The 23,725-nt window shown below is 41.7% G+C and overlaps 1 protein-coding gene across 1 annotated transcript in view; it reads right to left on the bottom strand.

Annotated features, from left to right (window-relative positions):
* Positions 1-1,714: 1,714 nt before the first annotated feature.
* LOC148442032 (cell adhesion molecule CEACAM7-like) overlaps positions 1,715-23,725 on the bottom strand; it is a 39,242-nt gene continuing 17,231 nt past the window's right edge. The window contains exons 3-7 of the mRNA XM_088464333.1: positions 12,630-12,747; positions 11,050-11,096; positions 4,943-4,965; positions 4,148-4,210; positions 1,715-1,804 (exon numbers count right to left, since the gene is read on the bottom strand). Of these exons, the coding sequence (XP_088320459.1) occupies positions 1,715-1,804; positions 4,148-4,210; positions 4,943-4,965; positions 11,050-11,096; positions 12,630-12,747 (341 nt within the window). The remainder of the gene's footprint in view (positions 1,805-4,147; positions 4,211-4,942; positions 4,966-11,049; positions 11,097-12,629; positions 12,748-23,725) is intronic.

Below are 23,725 nucleotides of genomic sequence, written 5' to 3'. Positions count from 1 at the left end.
TTCAGGTAAAAATTATCATTGCTGTACAATAGTTTTTCTCATGCCGGGTATATTACACGCTGGAACAAAGTTTTTAACAAAATACAAAACAAATTACCTATTGTGTTTATGATTATGTTTGTTAGCTTAGTCAATTTTAAACTCAATCAGATTTCACAAAAACAAATTCTTGAACCCTTGTAACACAGGCATGGGCATAACTACCATAGGTGCAAGGGGTGTAGCTGGTATGTGGCCCAGAGCTGAGGGGGACACATCTTCCTTGTCAGGGCTACATGTGTTATATACATTTAATCATTTGGTGGTACATAGGGGCCCTTACAAACGTTTGCTATGGAGCCTTCAAATACCTGCAAATTTCTAATCCTAACAATCTTAGGTATCAGTAAGAAATACCGGCGGCTGTTTAGCCTGGAGAAGCCTGACAGAAGGAGATCCCGAAGCCGGCCGGTAAGTACCCTAACCAACCCCTCTCCCCCCATAACCCTAACCCTCCCCTAGGAGTGCTTAACCCTAAAACTCCCGGGGTGGTGCCTAACCCTAAGTCCCCCTCGTGGGTGCCTAAACCTAATGCCCCCTTCCTGCACCCTAAACCTAACCCTCCCAGGGGGTGCCTAATCCTAACCTACCCCCGGGGGTGCCTAACCCTAACCCTCTCCTCTAGAGGTGCCTAATCCTAACCTTCCCCCCCAAAAAACTAACCTTAACCCCGCTACATTCCCTAAACCTAACTCTCTCCTCCCCCCCGCACAGCTAACACTAAGGATGCCTCGGACTTACCTCATTCAGGCTGTCATCCTTCGGCGTTCCAGCATCGGGATTAAGATAGTCCTCCATTGGGCTTCTCCTGTTGGGATATAGACCGGCGGCATTTAGTTCGCCGGTCTATAAACTGCATCCCCAATCTCATATTTAATTTAATGTACTATTTATCCTGCTGTTATCAAGATATTACAGATCCACATTTGAACTAAGGGCACAAGAGTAGTAACTCATGAGGTAATTTATAAGGATATTATAAGTAATCAACAGTTCCATGACCATATAAAGGCATAAGGCAAAATATTTATTTCTTACTGAAATTGAGGCCTTAAGTAGTTGCATCTAAGGGGTATTTACTAAGGTGAAACTTTTTAGATGTGGAGATATTGCCCATAGCAAAAAATCAGATTCTACTTAACATTTAACTAGCACCTTCTGGAAGATAATAGCTAGAATCTGATTGGTTGCTATGGGCAACATCTCCAATTCTAAAAACTCTCACTTTAGTAAATTTACCCCTTAGAACAGTGTAAAGCTAAGTCCATGGATACAATACAGTTTAATCTATGGATACATAACAGACACAATATAGTCAGCAACATAAACTGACACAGACGTTCTCCAGCAAGTCCATAATCTGCATCAGTCAGTGACACTGACAACCTGAGTTTATTTTGAGACATGAATTATATAGTATGTTATCAGTCTTTCCAACATTACAGCGATCTCTTCAACGTGAGAACAATATATTGTGACACTGACCAGCCATAGACAGCTCATGTTCCGCTATCACAGACTTAGCTACTTCCTGACATTGCCAGACCAACATCTTATACTTCAGACAGTGTCACAAGAAGATGATCACTCCTAAAATCCTGATGCAGAGCTGACGTGTGATAAAATGAATGAATTGTAGAAATAATGGAATACTGTTTCCCGTTCGGGGAAGAGGTCACTGTAATCTTATTTCGGAGTATACAATGTTCTCAGCTGGAGGCTGCCCCTGTAAAATCCCATTTTCATACAATGCTCCTGATGGAGGCTAAAAGAAAAAAATACATGGACAGGTTATTAAATGAGTAAATTGGTTTTAAAATATTATTCACTGTATATAATGTACAGGCAGGATGTACTGACCGCCAATGTACATACAGAGATAGCAGCAACTGCATTCACCACATAGGCAAATTAGGCAGTTGCCTAAAGGTAGCACTGTTCTGTGTAGTTACATTATATGCTTATATGATATTGTATATTTTTTATTCGGTTACAAGTATAATTAATCTAATGAGCAGCATATAAATATTTTTTGTTAATTACATCTAATTATTTTTTTCTAATTTTCCCTTTTGCTACTTGATTGCAATCACGTTAAATAATGGAGGAGCTCAGGTAGATATTGGACATAGGGGTACAAAGACGTAGCACGCACACTTACTAGTTGTGAACGTCACAAATACTTGTGATGTAAAGATTGAAACTGAAATGCTTTTACTTATTATCCAGTGAATGTTTTAATATGAAAAATTTAGGAAGATAGGTTCACTTGCAATGCAATCTGGGAAAACTTACTGATTCCCTAGTACTCTTAAAACAGGTAACTATGAGCAACCAACACCCAAATTTATCAGCGAGTAAAATTTTTGTTATCATTTGATTCTAATCTTAAATAGTGCTCCAACCAATCAGCTCCTAACTGTCATTTTTTAAATACATGACAGTTAGGATTAGTAACGATATCATTATTGTTCAATAACATTCCGTGTGTAAGCATGACATCGCTAACTATGAGTTCTCCCGCGGATTGTTAACGATGTCTGCTGTCGCCCGAAAATGCAGGCCAACCTGATGATATCGTCAGGCCCTGCATGTTCGGGGACTGTGGCCGGTGACGTCACTGACTGATATTGTTAACGATATCATTCAGCGTGTATGCTCAATGTTGGGAACAACATTGAGCCCAGTAGATGAGGGGACAACACTGAATGATATCGCTCATAGAGCATATTGTTCCTTGTGTACCTGACTTAACTGTCATGTTACAGACTGTGTTTGAAAAATGACAGGTAGGAGCTGGTTGGTTGGTACTTTATCTCCTTCCACTTTATCTCCATCCAAAGCTTAGTAAATAGACCATCTTTCTCCAAGGCTTGATACATCTCCCACTATAGTCTTAATACAATCTACTGGGCTCTAAGTACTGTAACTAATGTACTTGAAGCCTCAGTTCTCTGCTGCCATATGTAATAAATAAGCTGTTATGTATATATTGAAACGTTGCTCAAAGAGCAGAGGGACCGGAGGATGTAGGCACAGGGAGGGTAAATGGGAGCATCACAACAGGCTGTCCCATGACCACATTACCATATGGTGTCACATATATAATCCCTATCCGATCCTCTTAAGTAGAGTATATATAGAGCTTGATTCAGATGTGGACGCAATACTGATATTTAATGCAGATTGAGCGATTGCACATAGGCATGTCGGGACCATTTAAACAGTGTTTTCTGGGCGTGCATAAATTAGGCTCTGCGTCCTTGCTGGCAGCAGGAGAGCCCTCTGTGTGTCTGGAGACCCACTGTGTCTGCGACAGCTTAGACCTACTCAGAAGGCTGATGGCCACCTGATCTGTATCCCATGTATCTGGTTTTGTGCATGTGAGATGCTGTCAGTGGGCGTCAAGCGCTAGGCGGTTAGAGGCTCATTAGTATAATTTTGCAATTGTGATCCGGGAGAGATTGCAGCTGCAATGGCATTTGTGTCTATCTCTGGATCAAGCCTATAGCTCTTGCCTATCCTGCATCTCCTGCCATGGGCTGTAGTAAAGCTGTACTGAGGGCCTGATTCAGAGTTGGGAATAGAGAGAGACATAGCACTTAACTGTGAACCTGGACAAACCATATTGCAATGCAAGGGGTGTAAATACATAGATTTTTAACATGTGGGATAAATACTGGCTGATTTTGCATGTAGCCCACAAATACTGCACAGCTTTATTACTGTACAGTTTAGAAATCAGTTTGGACACCTCCCTCCCAAATCTAAATCTCTCTGCACATTTTAAATCTGCCCCACCTGCAGTGCAGCATGGTTTCACCAAGATGATCAGTTGAGCGATATCTCTCTCTATTCCCAACTCTGAATCAGGCCCTGAGCCCTCTGCCTACAGCCGCCCCTCTCACAATGTAAAATGAACATATATACTGTATTCATGCAGTTAAACCTGAACAGTGAAAATTACTATTTGTGCTACTCTGTTAAAAGCTGACTATGATGATAATAATAATAATAATATAACGATAGCTACCGTAACATTACATAATATAACATTACCATTATATACTATTACAATGGCAAGTAAGTGTTAGGGAGGGGGCTTCACCTGTTGTTTTCCTGGATCTTTGTTCTTGAATGCAATATCGGCATATTGTAGCTCTGGCTGTTCCTGTAATAAAATATTAATACGGGTTAGAAAAAGTCTGATTTTTCCAGGTTGTCATTTGCTAACATATAATGGTGGCAGTCTGCCCTTCTATACGTCTAGCTGTGCTTCTCCTTTTGTATAGCAGTATCACTAATACATGCTCCTACCTTGCCAATATGGTGCTGGTTACTCTACATGTCCTCTAAGCTGATCAACTGCTCTGATGTAGCCACGGTCATCCCAAAGCGATGATTCAAACTATTTGAGTTAAAGCTGCTCTACTTAGCAATGCTTAAAATCATTTGCTCAATTTCTAGGTATCTTTAGATGATAATGGCCTTACTATGTGGAGTTTGTATATTCTCCCTATGATGGCGTGGGTTTCTTCTGGGTGCTCTGGTTTCCTTCCACAATCCAAATATATACTGATAGGTTCACTGGCTCTTGACAAAAAAAATAACCCTAGTGTGTAAGTGTGATAGGGAATATAATATGTGATAATATGTGATAGGGGATATAATATGTGATAGGTAATATAATATGTGATAATATGTGATAGGGGATATAATATGTGATAAGGACTGATGTGAATGGCCAAAAATTGTCTGTAAAGCACTGCGGAATATGTGTGCGCAATATAAATAACTGGTAATAATAATAATCTACACCACTATTATAATAATAATAATAATAATAATAATAATAATAATAATAATAATAATAATAGTAAATTACAGTAATGTGATTACTAACCATAGATGGAGAGCCACTATGACCTAAATGGAAAAAAAAGTACATTTAATTATTAATTACATTATTTTATTTGTTACATTATCTCTTCACATAAATGAGACCATAAACAACAGTAATGGAGTTTGTGAGTCTGCATTTGTTCTCAGCAAATTAGAACTGTTCCACCTAAATTGGGTAGTTGGGAGGTATGAAACCCATAGAATCAAAACAGGCAGTGAAAGCAGGGCCGCAACTAGGGGGGGGCTGGAGGTGCACGTGCCCTGGGTGCGCCGCTGTACCCAGTGCCAGTGACCTCCAGCCCGGCTCTGCAGAGAGGCTCCAAGCCGGGCGCCCACTGGTAATATTTATTACCAGCGGGCGCCCGGCTCCTTCTCTGCAGCGGCGCGGTGTAGCCGGAGCCGGAGGCTGGAGTTCTCTCCCGAACTCCAGCTTCCGGCTCTCCCCATGGGCACTATGGGGGAGACGTCATGATGTTTCCCCCATAGTTCCGAGGAGCAGCCGGCGGACCGGATGCGATGCTGGATGCAGGAGCAGGGTTCAAGGTAAGTATTTTTTTTTTTAATAAGCTGCACTACAGGGGCATTATTATGGGGGCAGGGGCATTACTATGGGGCATGGGCAATAATGGGCATTACTAATGGGGCATGAGCACTACAGGGGCTTTACTATTGGGGCATGGGCACTACAGAGGCATTACCACAGGGGCATTACTGTGGGGGCATGAGCACTACAGGGCATTACTGTAAAGGCAATACAGGGATATTACTATGGGGGCATGGGCACTACAGGGGCATTACTATGATAGCATGGACACTACAGGGGCATTACAACAAGGGCATTAATATGGGAGCATGGGCACTACAGGGGCATTACTATGGGGGTATTAACATATGGGCATTACAATATGGGCACTACTACAGGGGCATTGCTATGGGGGCATTACTATGGGGGCATTATCATATGGGCACTACTACAGGGGCATTACTATATGGGCACTACTACAGGGGCATTACCTCAGGGGGCATTACTATAGGGGCACTACTGCAGAGGGAATTACCAGGGGGGGCGCCAAATTACTGTCTTGCCCCTGGTGACAAAAATCCTAGTTCGGCCCTGGTGAAAATTGCATCAGGTCAGCAGCATAAGGGGAAATGAAATGTACACTCACTCAGTTATGGAAAAATTCCAGGCACAAATATTGAAAAGCTGGGACGTCCCTTGGAAAATAGGTGCTACCAAGTTATTAAAACACACTGGATCTAATGCTGTAGTCCAATTAACCTTCTGTGAGGGTTAAAAAGATAATATAGCCAATATGATACAAAGAACTGCGCAATGGAAACAGTTACTAAATTGTCACAGTATAAACCATGTTTATTTTACTTATAAAAAATGTATCATCCAGACAATACAATACAATGTATCAATATGTAGCAAACATCACATTAGGCTTAAAAAGAGGAGAAAGATAATAATAATTAAAAAGTAAAGATAAAAAAAAATAAAAAAATCTCACAAGATTTCAATATATATGTCCCTTAATGGATACCTGTCGAAATAAAAAAAATTGGCACACCTCACAGTCTGATTCAGCTGTGCCAGTGTCCCAAAAAACAGATGATCAATAAACGAGGCCTCCATTATATACGGGCTTGCGTGCTTGGGGATCTAAGGAAAATGAGGAGTCACAAATTGATTTAGCCAGGGTGCTGTGTACTACCTTGCGCAAGGAGTTAGTTTATGGGGGGTTAGGGTTGGGCACTAAGGAGAGGTTAGAGTTAAATTATGAGGGGTAAAGGTTAGACTCTAGGGGAAGGTTAGCGTTAGATTATGGGGGGTTAGGGTTATGCACTAGGAGGAGAGTTAGGATTAGGCTACAGATGCAGGGAGGTTAGGGTTAGGTACTAGGGAGAGGTTACAGTTAGATTATAGGGTGTTAGGGTTAGGCACTATGGAGAGGTTAGAGTTAAATTATTGGGGTTTAGGGTTAGGCTCTAGGGTAAGGTTAGAGTTAGATTAGGGGACTAGGGTTAGATACAAGGAGGAGAGTTAGGGTTAGGCTACAGATGTAGGGAGGTTAGGGTTAGGCTCTAGGGGAAGGTTATAGTTAGATTATGGGAGGATTAGGGTTAGGCACTAGGAGGAGTGTAAGGGTTAAATTATGGGGGGTTAGAGTTAGGCACTAGGGAGAGGTTGGAATTAGATTATGGGAGTAAGGGTTAAACACTAGGGAAACCGTACAAATGTGTGATCTGTAGATTGAGAAAGCTCACACCATTTGCATTAAACGCTATGAGCGTTGCTTCACTTTTTTGCATACCTGTAACTTCCCTGTTCTGAGTTTGCGTAAGAACTTGTAGAGTACAGTACGTAAAAACCTAAATCATTATTTGCCAGCCTAGCCACACAAAGACACTCAGCCGGTTTATTTTTATTTTGGCTTTGTAAGCCTAATGCAAATATTAAGAGCTGAGCGTGTAATAATGATGTCGTGTTTGCAGAATGGGAAGTTGCAGAATGGGAACAGGCTTATAGGCAGGAGTACAGAGATGAGGGGCAGGGCACTATGTAAGCTACACAGGTTGGGCATGAGAGGGCGGGAATTCTACTTTGCATAGCATTATTGGAACCTTAATTTGTATAGCTTAAGTTATACAGACTCCATTACAGCTGATCTATTTTAATTGATTGTATACAGATGCAGTGGGAGCTAGCACCACGGAAATCTACAGTAAGTTCAATGGCATAGGTGGTGGTGTAGGTGGTGGTGTAGGTGATGGTGTAGGTTAGGGGTGGGCAATAAGCGGTCCTCCAGGTGTTGTAGAATCAAATCCCAGCATGCCCTGCCACATTTTTGCTATTTAGCCATGCTAAAACTATTGCAAGGCATGCTGGGATTTGCCACTTATTGTCCACCCCTGGTATAGGTGGTGGTAGGGGATGGGTACGGGATAGATCAGTGAGATGGAACACATTTGATGAATGGGGTAAGAGCTGGGTAAGTAGGGTAGGTAAGGACACAGAGCAGGGATTGTGAATAAGGATTAGGGAAGGAGGAGCTGGGAGTGGGGCTTGGGAACAACAATAGCTTATCTGTCTTGCAGATCAGGAAGGTCTGAGCTGGACTGGTGAGTCTATTAATATAGGGGTATGTCTGTGATTGGTGGCTCTCTTTAGGGCACGTCTGTTTACCCAAGAAAAGCTATGTGCTGTACTGTACATGATTAGGGCATTCACTTTTGGGCTTTGCTGTTAGCATTTCGCTTACCTAAAGAAAACACTTTTCTAGAAAGCGGATGACAGAAACTAGATGTAAATCAGGAAGGAATCACCTCAAACTAATTTCTGTTGAACTTTCATCATTTACATCTACATTCCACTTCCTCATCTCATGGTCTGCACTTCCAAAATACCATTATCATAACACACTGAGTGAACATGAATCCTCTTCCCCTATAGGTTAGACACACAAACCTGTCTTCTCCACAGGACGGCACTGTGATCACAGACAAGGTTACACAATACCACATGTTCCTATGTTTGAGAAGCAGAACTCAGAGGCTGCTTTCTTATTCTTACTGTTTGTTAATGATATGCAGTAGTTTTGTCTTCCCATGAAATACAGGATAATTACATATATTTGGAATATAATAATAATGTAAATGGTGTTTGCATAATATGTTCTGCAGATGCTTATTAAAACACACAATTGTGAAGTCAGGCATACAGTATGTGGCTGGCTGTGGGGGTGGGGTGGGGGGTTTGAGGCATTACCAGAAGTCTTTAGGTAACTGCTTATGTTGTGGGAAGGAGATAGAAGCATTTCACTTTTTGCTACAGTATGTCGCAGCACAATGTAACAATGTATTTAATCATAAATACATGTATGCAACAATCTTTAATAAGTATATAATCACACAGCATGAAGTAATAAAATGTCTATAAGCTAGAACATCCTTGAATCTTTGGAAACTTCTTTATATTTATTAAAAGGTTCTAACGTCCAGACTGAATCAATCCTAGTATAGTTATAATATTAAAAGCCCTTATTCTATAGTCACAGCAGAGTGTACTTGGAATAGATTACCAAAGGTGAAGATAACTTGACTCTCACTTGCGGGATGTTGGGACTCAAGAAGAGTTTCCTGGTGTGGTAGCAGTCCCTCCATGTAAACTGGAATGGGTAATAGTGTGATGTAAATCGTGTGACTCTTCCATGACCCCAAGTTAGCAGGTGCAGTTCTCAGAAATGTTTGAGCAATAAGATAGCTATGTGGGCTTGTAACAAAATGTCCAGTGGTTAGTAGGTCTAACGCATTTCACCACTATCAGCACCTTATCAAAAAGGTGGCCTCTGGTATTTACTCCTGATGTTCATCTCTGGTGTTTAAATGGTGTTAAGTGCTCTAGAGTCTATACTGGGTTTGCAACTTATATTTGGACTGAGTCAAAGCAGTGCAATTGTATATAACATAGGTTGTGATTCAGCATCGGATGGCATTGCAAAGCTGCACGCAGGCAGGCTTTGCAATTCCGTTCTTGCTAATATGGAAATGAAGCAGGAGGTGTATGACACCCCCTGCGGCATTTGTGATCGCAGTCCTGCAACTGAGGTTGCAAGCTGGGATCACCATTGTGACCATCGGCACCATGCTGTTGGCTAGCTGAGTAAACCTCAGCTTCCTCAGGCTGGCAGGCTTGCGAGGCCAGGAAGCTGCATCCGTCAATGCAGTACCTGGCCTAGCCACTCCCGGAAAATGGGGTGGACACGACCCCTGTTTCCAGAAATGCCGGCCAACTTTGCCCCTGCACCACCCCTTAAATGCCATGCAGGGTCCGATTACGCAGGACCCATTCTGAAACAGCATACACTATTGTGCTTTCCTATATATATACATAGATATATATTTTTATTTTATTTTTTGTTTACATTCTCATGATAGAATATAGCAGAAGACAAGAACACTGTTGGAATAATACACACTATATTCTGGAGATATATATATATATATGTGGGGCAGCACAGATGGTGTAATGGTTAGCATTACTGCCTCACAGCACTGAGGTCGTGGGTTCAATTCCCACCATGGCCCTAACTGTGCGGAGCTTATATATTCTCCCTGTGCTTGCGTGGGTTTCCTCCGGGTACTCTGGTTTCCTCCCACACTCCAAAAATATACCGGTAGGTTAATTAGCTCAAAACAAAAATTAACCCTAGTATGTGTGTGTGCATGTGATAGGGAACATAGATTGTAAGCTCCACTGGGGCAGGGACTGATGTGAATGGCCAACTATTCTCTGTAAAGCGCTGCGGAATATGTGTGTGCCATATAAATAACTGGTAATAAATAAATAAATATATACATATATAAGAATATATAAGATAAAGAAGATTTTATATGAAGGTAAATCATCAGTGAATATACTGGCTTAATTCTAAGTCAGGTGTGCGTCTGTGCGTCTTTTGCCGATATTGCTTCTGTGACTTTATGCAAATACTGCTACAAGCCCTTCCCCAGTGTACAGTCAGGAGTCTGCATGTGTGAGGACAGATACGCCCACTTAGAGCTGCCACTTGGTGTGTCTGTAGATGTAACCGTCAGTCGCTCCATTGTTACTTGTACCAGCCCCATGCTACTATAGGAGCAGATTGTCTGTCAGAGTATTGTCTCCTGTGTGAAGGATTAAGCATCTGTGTACATAACAACTTCTGCAACATGCTCACGACACTTCCATAACACGCCCAGAAGACTGACAATCTCCATGCTTCTGCAGAGCCAGCTTCCTGTCACCTTCCAGTCACTGCCCAAGAATGCAAAATACATTTCATAGACATTTCTGAGGCTGTGCATCTTAATCACAGCTGCAAGCCTGTGCGCAAGTGCTCTGGAGGGATGCGCCCTGCCACTTACTGTAGACACATGTGCAGTATAAAAAAGAATGCTCAGCTGCGTCCATCATCGACATTGCCTCTGACCCAGAATCAGGCCTTTTATGTTCTAATTCATGATATTGGCAGAATTGCCTGATATCGGCTGAGCTATTGCTGCATTTGTGGGCGTCTTACACTTTATACACTAAAGACAGATATGGTTGATGCAACTTACCATTGCTAGTTGGCATTTCCATCACTGAATTCATGTTACTTGAAGGCCTGAAAAATAGCAGTGATTTCATCAAAGACTATAGATGCACTCCTCAATGTGACAATACTAAAAAGAGAGACTTGCCAGGTAGAATATCTAAATCCTGGGACTATCCTTGGTAGGGCTGGATTAAGGGGCCTAGAGGAGAGGGAGGGGGCAACATAGGGCGGTCGCCCTGGGTCTCCCACACACAGGGGGGCCACCGAGCATGGTTGGTCTGACCCTAAAATTGTCAAGAGCATGTGCCCAGCACCTGTTCCTGGCACGTGTGGTGAGGTCAATGGCTGGGGAGGCACACATGGAGATGGGTCTGGGTGCTGGGAGCCTGTCTCACCCCCTCCTCACTGTAACTCTCCTCTAACTACACTAAGTTTCAGTATCCATTGATTCTCCTACCTGCGTCACTGTGTCTTCTCTTGTTTCTGCTGACTGAGCTGAGTGAGCTCCATTCTCTAAACACTGCAGTGCACTTCCTGGTCACATGACACATATTCAGAGGCATGCCACTATTAGCTCTCTTTCTGTGCAGCTTACTGTCCATGGTTTGGCCCCGTCCCCAGCTCTTGAAGCAGTGTCTGACTATACAGAAGCGAGGCTGAGCTGTTGCTGCTTCATCTCTTGTCACCCTGCAGTACCAGGGTGCTTTACAGAGATGGTGAGTATTAACTAAAAAAATTATTACAGTAAACAAAGAATATGTTTATGTTATAAAGATCTTCTTTCTATTATTCTAATAATTTTTATACCAACTCTCTGCCTCCCCTGCCTACCCTCACTGAACGTCCCTGGTTCCTGGACAGGGGCAAATGTGTTCTGCATGCACAGTACATACAGAGGAGAGTGGCTCCTGAGTCTCCTCATCAGCCTCATGTGACACATCACATCTGTGAAACTGATGATGGGACTCGGGAGATGCTTTGAGCTGTATGCATTGTGCAGGCAGAGCACAGAGCTGGAAATATTCAAGTGGAGCCTGGCCATGCCATGGGAAGTGAGTACTCAGGGGCACTGGGGAGGTGTGGGGTGGCACTGTGTAGCAAAAATGGGGCACTGTGGGGCAGGGTTAGGGGCATAGTAGCAGTGGGGTGTAAATTGTATTGATGGGGCTCCTACAACTTAGTTACCCCGTGGCACCACAAGCCTTAATCCAGCCCTGAACCTTGAAAAAAAAAGACCTATTTGGTAACTATGACAAAGGTGATAGACCAGAGGTTCCCAAATGCAGTGCTCAAGGCTCCCCAACAGTTCAGGTTTTAGAGATATCCATGGTTGAGCACAGGTGGTTAAATCAAATTGACTGAGGTACTAATAAAGTCACCTGTGCTCAGCCATGGATAGCTCTAAAAACCTGAACTGTTGAGAAGCCTTGAGGACCGCATTTGGGAACTTCTGTGATAGAGTGAACAATGAGATACAGTACAATGAAGAACAACATAGAGGAGGAACAAACAACAATAATTCTGCAAGAGCTACAAGGACCTAGGTTATCTACTCCAGCTGACTATTAGGAATTGAGATGTTGTTTTATGTTAGTTACTTACTTTTTGCGCCGTTTACGTACAATGAACAGATAATATAATGCAGCAACAAGAGCCACCACTAACAGAACTGCAACCAGAATTCCTATGATAAGTCCTACATTTGTGCCAGGTGGGAATTCTGTAAAAAAAATGTAGTACAGTACAAATTAGATTTGTAGGAAAAGCTGAGAGCAAATAAAATTAACATCTTAGGCTATAAGGTGACAGCTCTGCAAGTAGAAACCTTTCATCTGTGTTACTGTATAAAACTTTGTATACTGAAGGTGAGTACAAGAAATAGGGTGCTAGTATAGTAAATATTAAAGGGGTTCTAGTGGCAAGTGCAACTACAATACAACATCTCATGCACAGATTTTGGGGGCAGGAAGGGGTGAGTGTCAGGGACAAAGAGGCCTGTCTAGTGAATGAGTCTGCCTTATATACATTTCTAAAACCCACCATGCAACAAACCTCCTCCAACAATCATAGATTCCCTTACAATTGTCAATCACCCAGCCCCCAGTTAAAGACCTTCAAGGGGGTTGTAGTATCAAGCAGTGTGAAGAGTGGAGAAGTGGACCAGGGGAGTAGTTGCCCATAGCAACTACAGATGTATGCAGACCCCCTTATTTTGGTTCTAAATCATAGTCGTGTTTTGGTAAAACCAACCTCAAGTGTTATGGTTTTGGTTTTGCATTCCTTTAAAAAATTATAAAAACAGCTAATCTCTTGTAATTTGGACCTGCTTTTGTTCCTATAGTACTATTAACATCATTAACATTCTTTTCCATTCATGTTTTGACCACCACACAGCACCTGAAATCACGATTTATATGCAATCCAAAATACGCAAGATCCAGTTTTTTTAGATCCGAGTTTCAAACTTGCGAGAAGACCCGAGTCAGGACTCGGAACCCCCAAAGTGATCTAAGCTGGGACTCTGTTAGGCTCAGAACCCCAACTTCTGTATTTAACGGCCATCAGGCTTAAAAACAGCCTTTAGTTTCCTGGTTTGTATTGAGTCTCTGATGTACAGTGCCTAAACACTAATTACCTTCCACGGAAACATTTTTACATAATTTCATCAATAAACAAATGAATTGTGAAAGTAATTTAAGTGTTGATTGCCCATAGCAACCAATCAGATTCTACTTAACATTAATCTAACACCTTCTAGAAGATAATAGCTAAAATCTGATTGGCTGCTATGGGCAACATCTCCACTTCTAAAAACCCGTACTTTAGTAAATATACCCCCAGGTGTCTACAATTGCCTTCTAGGTTAAAATACGTGTTATGGAGCGTACACACGGTCAGATTTGTCAGATGAACGACTGAACGATTTGAACGATTTTACCAAAGTTTTGAACGATTTGAATGATTGAACGATTTTTGACTGCATTAAAATGAATGGAATCGTCCAAGTCTGACTGCAAACACATCAGATGTCAGATATCGTTATCTGACAAACGGGAACGCGCATCGTTGATCGTACCATCGTTCAGGCATGTCAGATATGAACGATTTTCCTTCAGATATGAACGACTGAACGATTTTTAAATCGTTATCGTTCATATCTGAAGGAAAAATCTGATCGTGTGTATGCACCATTACTCTACAGGAGATTTCCAATTGCATGATATTAATCATTAAGGAGTCTATTTACTAATACGCTGCGTTAATGCCACTCCTGCTTCGCCTGCTACCGCTGTGAAGCAGGAGATGGCTAACGCAGCACTTACTAAAAATAGACCAGCCGTGGAGGGTGAACGTTTAGTCACCCCCTCAGTGGTAACAGCTGACACTCCCTTCCCCTGACAGCCCTGTGTGTGACTCACCATCTCCAGGCTCCGGCCGCCAGCAGCAGCAACAGCAGTGACTTTTTTTTTTTTCAACACACTTTATTTAAAAATGGCCAACCTGACACAGCTGAAGTCCTGCTTCTCCAGTGAGGAGTAGCAGATATCAGCAGCTACAGGAGGCGATATCAGCGCTGGGGAAGTCAGATGACGGTAAATGACATCTCCTCTTAGTAATACCTGGGACATAGGTGTTTATGGCAGCGCTAAGTGCCCTAGGTCCAGTGTGATATTGTAGCCTGCACTTAGCGCTGGCAGGCTATAGGCAGAGAAAATCCCTTTAGTACATACTGAGAAGCGGTATGTACAGGGATTTTCTCTGCCTTTAGCATTTTTACCCCTTTTCTCCCTTTAGTACATAGACCCCTGAATCACATAACAGGAGAAAATAGAGAAACCATATATTAAATATTATATGCAGCTTCCAGTCAGCAGGAACTAATAGGATCAAAAGAATGGAAGAAAGATGATAATTTAAGAATACCTTTCAATACTAAGTATAGTAGCCAACATCAGGAACTAGAAAGAATAATAAAGAAACATTGGGGACTATTACTTAAGGATCCCATTATTGTTAAGTATCTTCAAGAGAAACCTAAATTTGTCTACCGTAAGGCGGACAATATATGAAAACACATAGGGGTAAATTTACTAAGATGGGAGTTCTATTAAGAAGTGATGTTGCCAATAGCAACCAATCAGATTCTAGGTATTATCTACTAGAAGGTGTTAGATAAATGAGAAGTAGAATCTGATTGGTTGCTATGGGCAACATTTCCACTTCTTAAATAGAACTCCCATCTTAGCAAATTTACCCCATAGTGAGGAGTTCTCTGGACACACAACCGATGATTAAGCCTATTAAGTCTAAGGGGTCAATTTACTAAGCAGTGTTAGGAGACAGAGTGAAAACTGAGAAGGTGCCAGCCAATCAGCTCCCAACTGTCATTTTTCAAACACAGCCTGTGAGATGGCAGTTAGGAGCTGATTGGCTGGCACCTTATCACTGATCACTCTGTCTCCTAACACTGCTTAGTAAATAGACCCCTAAAGGTTTTTATCGATGTGGCCAGTGCCCCATGTGCAAAAATTGTAAAAGCACGTATTCAGTTATTACAAAATACATTTCCAGTTATAATAAAAAAGAATTTGAAATTATAGCATTATAACTTGTCACAGCAAAAGTGTAGTTTATTTATTAAGGTGTGATTGTGACAAACAATATGTAGGGCGGACTACGCATAAACTAAAAGAGAGAATGGCTGAACTTCTCCGAAACATTAAAAAGGGCCTTATAACACATGGAGTTTCAGCACATTTTAAAGATCAACATGAATGCAATCCATCTAAGTTCATTTCTTTCTGTGGTATACAATTGGTGCCCAATTATTGGAGGAAAACAATATGGAAGAACGCTTAGCCAGGACAGAGATGAGTACTATCTTCAGTTTAGGCACTTTTACACCTAAAGGTTTAACCTTAGAGTTCAAAACAAAATGGTTTCTATAAGATATTTAAATCCCATACTGTCCGTTTGACATCTCCTGTATGAATTTTAGTGTACTAGTGAACATTCTCATTTTATGTTGATGTAACATTTTTGTATCTGTTTTTATGGAACATGTAATTATTTATTATGTAATTTATCACATTGTTTAATCATTTTGGGCTTGATTCTGGCCCGCTCGCGAGCGCTGAGCACTCGCAAGCGGGTCGATGGTGCCCAAGTGCGCATGCGCACGATGGAGGCGGCTCCGTCGTGCGCATGCGCAGACCCGAATAACGACGGCCAAGCCGTCGTTATGGGTCTCGCACCAAAGGGGGCGTGCTGTCGATGGTGAGTGACAGCACGCCCCCTTTGGTGGGCGTGCCGGGGGCGTGGCTGCCCAGACGGAGGCGTTCATATGGATGGTCTTGACCATCACGACCATCTTTTTGGCCGCTCGCATAAGCTGTGGGTGGTCACCCACAGCTATGCGAGCGGCCAGGAGGCTGCTCCAATGATAGGTAGGATGGCCCTGATTCAGAGCGAGCGCAGCGTTATGTCGCGTCACCATGAGACGAGCTAGTCCCATCACGCTTGATGGTGATAGATGTAATACCACTTCCGGTGGACACACTGTGCTTTCCAGACTATGGAACACACAAGCCGTGGTCCCGGAAGTAAGTAAGGAAGACCTCCTTGATCCTTATAAGGACCATGAGAATAATGGACACGAAAATCCTGGTAATAGAATATAAGGTATGTATAATGTATATTATACAGTATAGATACCTTTTTGGTTATATTGTTTATAAAGATGACCACACCCCCTATTTAAAGGGATTTCCGGTTTGGGGGTATTTAAGTCTGCTCCATGGCCCTGGCAGTGACACCTTAAAAAAGACATTGATCACACCCCTGCCGGGGACACACTAAACGATGTCGCTCATGGAGCGAACCGTCTAGTGTGTATGCCCCTTAAATTATTTGTCCTAGTGATGGTGAAGCTATGTATGTACAGTACAACATACATCCTACACTTTCTCTTAGTAAAATAATATAAATCAGCAAGAACAGGTTGGGATAACTTTCTTACACTTTTGTCACTATTTTATTATTAGAGCACGAGTTATTGTTTTTCAATTCTGTACACTACTCCTTCACACTTCTTATCACCTCCCTTCTTTTATCATCATTTATTTATTTTCACTTTTCCCATTACAAATTATCACTTATGCATATCACATTTTTACACCATGCAGAATGATTCATTTTTTTAGCATATTTTTAATCTTGATCATTTTTTATTTTCTTCATTTCACACATCAATAATTTTTGTACATTAAGTATAAATTTAATTTTATCAAATAATGTGGGCTTTTTTTATGTATCTACACTGATAATATCTATTAGTTTCTATAGTGCAGTATTTAATCTTTAATTTTTAATGTTATCATCTTTCTCACATATTGTACAGTGCATATTGTATGCAAATGGACTGTTTTTGTAATGAGAGGAGATTACTTTTTCTGAACCCCCCCCTTTTTTAAGTAATTTCCATTTATCTCTGATTATAAGTTATACTATACTTACCTTGATTTGTTACTAGAATAAGTATCTCTTATCATAAGTTATACCATACTTATCTGGTTTCGTTGTTAACATCAAATCCTGACCAATATTCATTTATATATTTTTCTTAAATTTAATAATGCTGTGTAGTACTGTTTCCATGAGTCAACATTAAGTAAATTAATTGATTATAGTAGGGACGGTTTGTGTTGCTATGTTTTCTTTATAGACACTAAATCAGCCCTCAGATGTGTGATTTATGGCGCTATTGGAACATTATTTCCGCAGTTGGCATTGGAGGATTACTCTGTCTATCAGAGCATCCTATCCAATCATGAGATAGCCGGTGGGATTTATTTCCGGCCACAACATCAACACGTGAGCCCTCTTGACAAAGTCTCTCAGGCGAAACACACGTCGGGGGACGGGAGTCCCTGTGCACACAGGCACTCTGGATCACACGGACGGCAGCTCAGGCATTATTTTTCTCTTCCTCTCCCCGCTGATTGCGCTACCAGGTATTTTCTGTACTATCCTCCTTTCACCAGACTCTCATCAGTTGCCAGCTATGTTGTTCCCACCCTGCAATACTGCGGCAACAGGGGGATCCCACTGCCTGCACTGACAGCAGAGAGAGTGCTTTCTATATTTCACTGTGCTTTGGGACGGGGACTCTCATTCCCAGTCCTATGCTTATGTAAGACTGGCAATAGCAGATCCACAATTCCCTGTAAATGCACAGATACTTTCTTTTCAATTTCCTGCGATCTGCCATGGGGATGATTTTTGAATAATGAGGGATATCTCAGATTTTCTGTCAATTACCAAACTGTCAGGTCCGTGTTATCACTGCATTCATTGAAATAGGCAATGATTTATGTATTAATTATTGACATTTATATTTAAATTTATTTTTATTTTCGCCTTCTACACTATTTTTAACTAATATAGAGGGTTGTCTCATCATGTCCTTGTGATTCACACACGTATGCACTTTTGCACTTTGTATTGATGCACCTATAGTATTAACGATGCATGATATGAGAAATGGTCATTGTTCATGCATGCAATGAATATTCTGATTTAATAACTGTTTGACAAATTTGTTTCATATTCTTTTCATATTTATATTAATTTAAATGACATTGTTGTGTTTAAGTTTTATCTACAACATCTACTTGACTTGTGTAGGTTTGTATTTTTGCACTGTACATCAATCATAGTGGTACCACAAAGTTATAGCATGGGAATAATTAGTGATCATATACACAAGGAAGATATTGATTGGATGAATTGTTTTATACCAAACTTGTATTCTTTCATTGTTATTCTCATGTGTATCAACACTTAGGATTTTTTTGCTGCTATTTTTAGGATATTTTTGCACTTAGCACTTTGACATTTCATTTATTGTTAATCTATATATCAATGGTATCTTTCAGATATATGTGTATTAATTTTTGCTGCTATTTCTAGGACATTCTTGATTGCACTAACACTTTGATTTGTTTGCTGCTAATTCGAATGGATATGGTATCTCTTAAATACATAAATGATATATGATTGCATACCTTCCTATTTCTCATACTAGGTGTGATCACACTCTAGTTTCTTTGGTTTAAACATGATGACCATATGATGTGTTTTTTTGTACAAAGAATGTTTAATTTATTCAATTAAAAGTTACATTTTAATATATGTGACACAGTGTGCCTCAATCAAAGGAGTTACTTTTCTCTTTTTTCCCTTGTACTCAGTTTATTACTTCTTGAGAGCACCTCTGTCAGACATAACCATTGCATCATGTGATTATATTTTCTATAATTTAGAGAACACATTGTCTGTATTTACTTGTGCTGCGTTCCCCTTTTCCCCATCATCCCTTACCCCTGTTTATTGTATTGGGTTTTTTTTGCTTCCCTGATTTATGTACAGATGTGTCCTCATCCTCATACACCTGTGCTCAAATCATGCCACGGACCTTGCGACTTAGCCACACTACACATCTTTTTCTTTGAATATGCAACATAATGGCATCACTTAATGGCTTACTAATCTATTGACCACATTTGTTAGTTCATGGTAACTGATCTGCCTGTGAGTATATAAAATGCTGATTTTATACCTTTTATATACTATAATTATGGCAAGCATGTGCATGTCATAACTGCTAATTTGATAGATACATATTTATAATTATTATTATTATTATTCATTTATTTATATGGCACTACAAGGGTTCTGCAGCACCTAACAAAGTACATAAACAAATGAGCGAACAAGAAACCAGTGACTTACAGTACATAACAATGCAGGACAAGGACATGGTTATACACATTGCACCATTAGCGATCATAACACTCAAAATAAGCAGCAGCAGCAACCAAGTGTTAGGTGCCCTTGTGGGGAGTTTGGAGTAGATGATAGTATAAGTAAGGAAAGGAGAGGCACATAAGGGAAGAGGGCCCTGCTTGTAAGAGCTTACATTCTAATGGGGAGAGGCATACAAAGGGCCATAGCTAGGGAAGTCTGACCAGTGCCATGGCACAGGGCACCGCAGGGCAGGGTGCGATGTTTGGGCCTGTCAATTTTCCTGTTTATTATCATTCTCACTTGTAGCTTCCTCTTCTTTTATCCCCAGCATCTCCTGGCCTCTCCTATCTCTTCTCTGGCCCTTCCCCAGGAGGCTATGGCCCTTTTTCAAGTGCACTATCTTATGTCCATATTTAAAAAATGGGGTGCTCTCTCTGGCACAGGGCACCAAAAAGTTTAGTTACGGCTCTGGGCATACAGACGGGTGACACAGATGGAGTAGATAGACAGAGAGAATGGAGAATGGAGCAGCTGGTTAGAATGAGGGCTGGAAGGATTTTATAATAGTGCAGTGACCATTTCTTCTCATGTGCTTAGTATGCAGTATGCTGCTTTGTTAGTGCCAATACACATATTAATGGTTAGTGAAGTGCCATTACATATATCTGCCCCCCCTTTATATTTATCATTTGGGCTTGTTTCTTTCTGCACATTCCTTCTATTTTTAGAGGGTCTGATTCTCTTTGCCCCATACTATATTTTTTTATTTATTCATGCCTGGTCCTATCTGACACCATCCCGTATATAGTTGTTCATGTGGGCCTTTTTACAAATGTCATACACATCATTAAGCCTCCTCTACCCCACCATTTTCTTACCTTATGCCATTGGTTCCCAAACTTGGTGCCCTAGAGTACAGTATCAGCATTGTTTTCATGGTATCCCTAGGCCAAAATTTTTAATGAGAAATTCAACAAATATTATTATATGAAGTAAATTGTACTTATATGTCATCCTGAGGTTCAGTTATGTGATGGTAGACAGGATTGCGTTCCTGTTTGTACACATATTTTATGATTGGCAGCCACCTATATTGGTTTTGCCTATCATACCCATAGCACTCCTGCAAGTGCCCCATGGCAACATTAGAGTGCCACAGCACTCATTTTGGTAACGACTGTCATATGCCATTAAGTGACTCCTTCTCTCTTGCAATAACTATTTTATCTCTGGTTCTCTATTTCTCTTTTCCTTCCTTTTTCTCTCTCCTCTTTATTTTTTGCATGAACTGCGGTGCTATTACACGGCTCCTTTCTGGCAGTATTGCTGTGTTGCTGCGTGATGATGTTCATCAGGGATAAAAGCAGAGAGCTGAGCACCATTCAGTGTCAATGTGAGGCAGCAGCACCGGATTCATGTGGGACTGAGGATCTGATTCAGACCCGGATGCTAAGCCGTGAACGCACGCTATGGCCAATAATTGCATGTTCGCGCATGCGTATGCATCAATATGCGCATGCGCAAGTCACTCACTGCGCTCAGGAATTGTGCACTCTTATTACACAGACGGGATGCTACTTTGAGTGACAGCGCCGTTTGTGGGTGGTAACAGGGGAAGGTTCTTGTGAACGGGGGAGTGGTGCTGCGAACGCCGGCGTGTCTGGGCGTCTAAACGGTGTTTTAGGGTTGTGCATAATTATCAAAGATGCGTCATTGTACAAGTCACTTGGTTGTATTTTAGACAGCACTGATCGCTGTGCTTGCGGTGGGGTAGGGTCTACCTCAAGCGCTGCGTGCAGCTCCGATGGCTCTCAATGTCCCCGATTAGTCACACACTTCCTGTAGATGACGTGTGCTAAGAGAGAAAGGTGGGCATCTTTATACTGGCTTGCGTTCACTCTGCCGTCGCTCTCTAAGGCATAGAGGGCGTCCTTCCAACAGACAGTGTGATCGCGGCATTTGCATACCCGGTCCCTTTTGGCTGCATTTGCTCGCGGCTTAGCGTCCGGGTCTGAATCTGGCCCTGAGTTGCCACTGGATATTGCAAAGAGAGATTTTTCATTCGATGCCGCCAGGTGTCGGCGAGGAGTAATGTAATAACAAAATATGATCCTTTTTCCTGGTGGTGGTGCCCCGAGACTGCAGCCTATTAGCATACCCTAAATCTGGCCATGATCTGGCACTTACAGTCAGTCACTTGAATGTGCTTCAGTTACCATAACCATTTCCTTACTGGTAAGCAGCTGAATGGCTGTGAGGGGATGTAGTCAGCATCCAGGCGTTCAGGATACTGGTGATCAGAATCCCGGCACTGAAATCACGACAGCAGTCTGAATCCCGGCTCCAAGATCTTGACCGATGACATCCCAACAGTGAGTATTAAGGTTAGGGTTAGGATTAGAGTTAGGTTTAAAGTTAGGCATTTAGGGCATCGTTAGGGTTAGGCTGTGGGAGGGAAGGGTTAAGGTTAAGCTGCGAGAGGGGGAGGGTTAGGGTTAGGCTGCGGGAAAGGTGGGTTAGGGGGAAGGTTAGGGTTAGAATACTTATCAAAGTCTGTTGGCATTCTGACTATCGGGGTGCCACTGTGAGTATTCTGAACTTTGGCATTCTGTCCGTCGGGATCCCGTACCCAACCCACTGTGAGTGACTGTCTACGTCTATCAATGGCCAGCCTGCTGATTGGCTCAGAGATAGTAATTCAAAGCCAATCAAAGGTCTGTTTCCTTCAGCAGCAGCCGTTCATTGGCTGGCGGGGCTCCAAGTGCAGGAACACACTCGTGTGACATTCGGCATCAGTACTGTATGTATAGTATGTACATATATAGCTCTGCTATGTCCGTCTGTTAGGTTTGTTATTTTCTTACCTAAGGATGCTACTTAAGAGGACTAATCTTCACCTAGGATGCTACTGGACAAGGGGACGAACCAACACAAGAGACAAGTTCAGTATGTAGTGTGAGTGCGAGTGAGTGAATGAGTGACTGCATGTATAATAAAAGAATAAAACATTTAGTGTGTGTACAGTATACTGTCAATATTTTTATATTTCTTTTACATGGAGACTACAGGTACCAGCGGGCCCTTAATGCCCCTCATGTTGTGCACTTGTGGTTCTATGAAGTACCGGCATGCAGGGGAGGCTGTGGCATTACCCACCCACTAGTGGAGCCTGGTGTTGGTTCTAAAAATACGGGACCCCTACTCAAAGTTTTCTGCATATTTTTAGGACGAGGGCAGATCCAAGAGCCCGGTGCTGGGTCAATAAATACGGGGGACCCCTGCACATTTTTTTCCCTGTTTTTTTTTTAACCAAGGCTGGCTTAAAAGAGCCTTAGACTTGTTATGCTTGGGAGAGGGGACCCAACATCATTATTTTTTTAATTAACACTTTAAAGGCTTTTTTTACACAGAGAAGCATGCACGGATCTCACTAATCTATATTTGCTTCTGATAAACACGCTACTGGAATTTGTGAATTCATGTGTGATTATGGGTCAATACAAGTGAAGTCGCACACACCAGAACATGGTGAGTATCACCATCAAATGCCAGCCAAATACACTCTTTAGTAAATTTGTGATTTACAGTGGAAAATGTTCAGATGAAGAGCTGTGATTAGAGATCACACACCAATATGAATCTTAGTATATTTCCCCCTTAGTATAAGATCTGAGTGGATTTTGCAGTCTGAGTCAGATGCTGCTATAAGAGGACCTTCCAAAGCAAGGGATAAATGGCCTGCTTCATTACGGATTGCAATAGCGATTACGCGATAGTATGCTAATCCACTGCGATCGCTATGCCGACGCAGCACAACATAAGTACCAGTGCCGTATCTGGGTGGCAGTGTGCCCTGTGATGCACTGCCACCCCTCGTATTCCCCTCCACC

The sequence above is a fragment of the Taudactylus pleione genome, unplaced genomic scaffold (genome assembly GCF_031769625.1).
Source record: "Taudactylus pleione unplaced genomic scaffold, aTauple2 ptg001654l, whole genome shotgun sequence".
NCBI classification, from domain to species: domain Eukaryota; kingdom Metazoa; phylum Chordata; class Amphibia; order Anura; family Myobatrachidae; genus Taudactylus; species Taudactylus pleione.
This window is presented reverse-complemented; position numbering and strand designations above follow the sequence as displayed.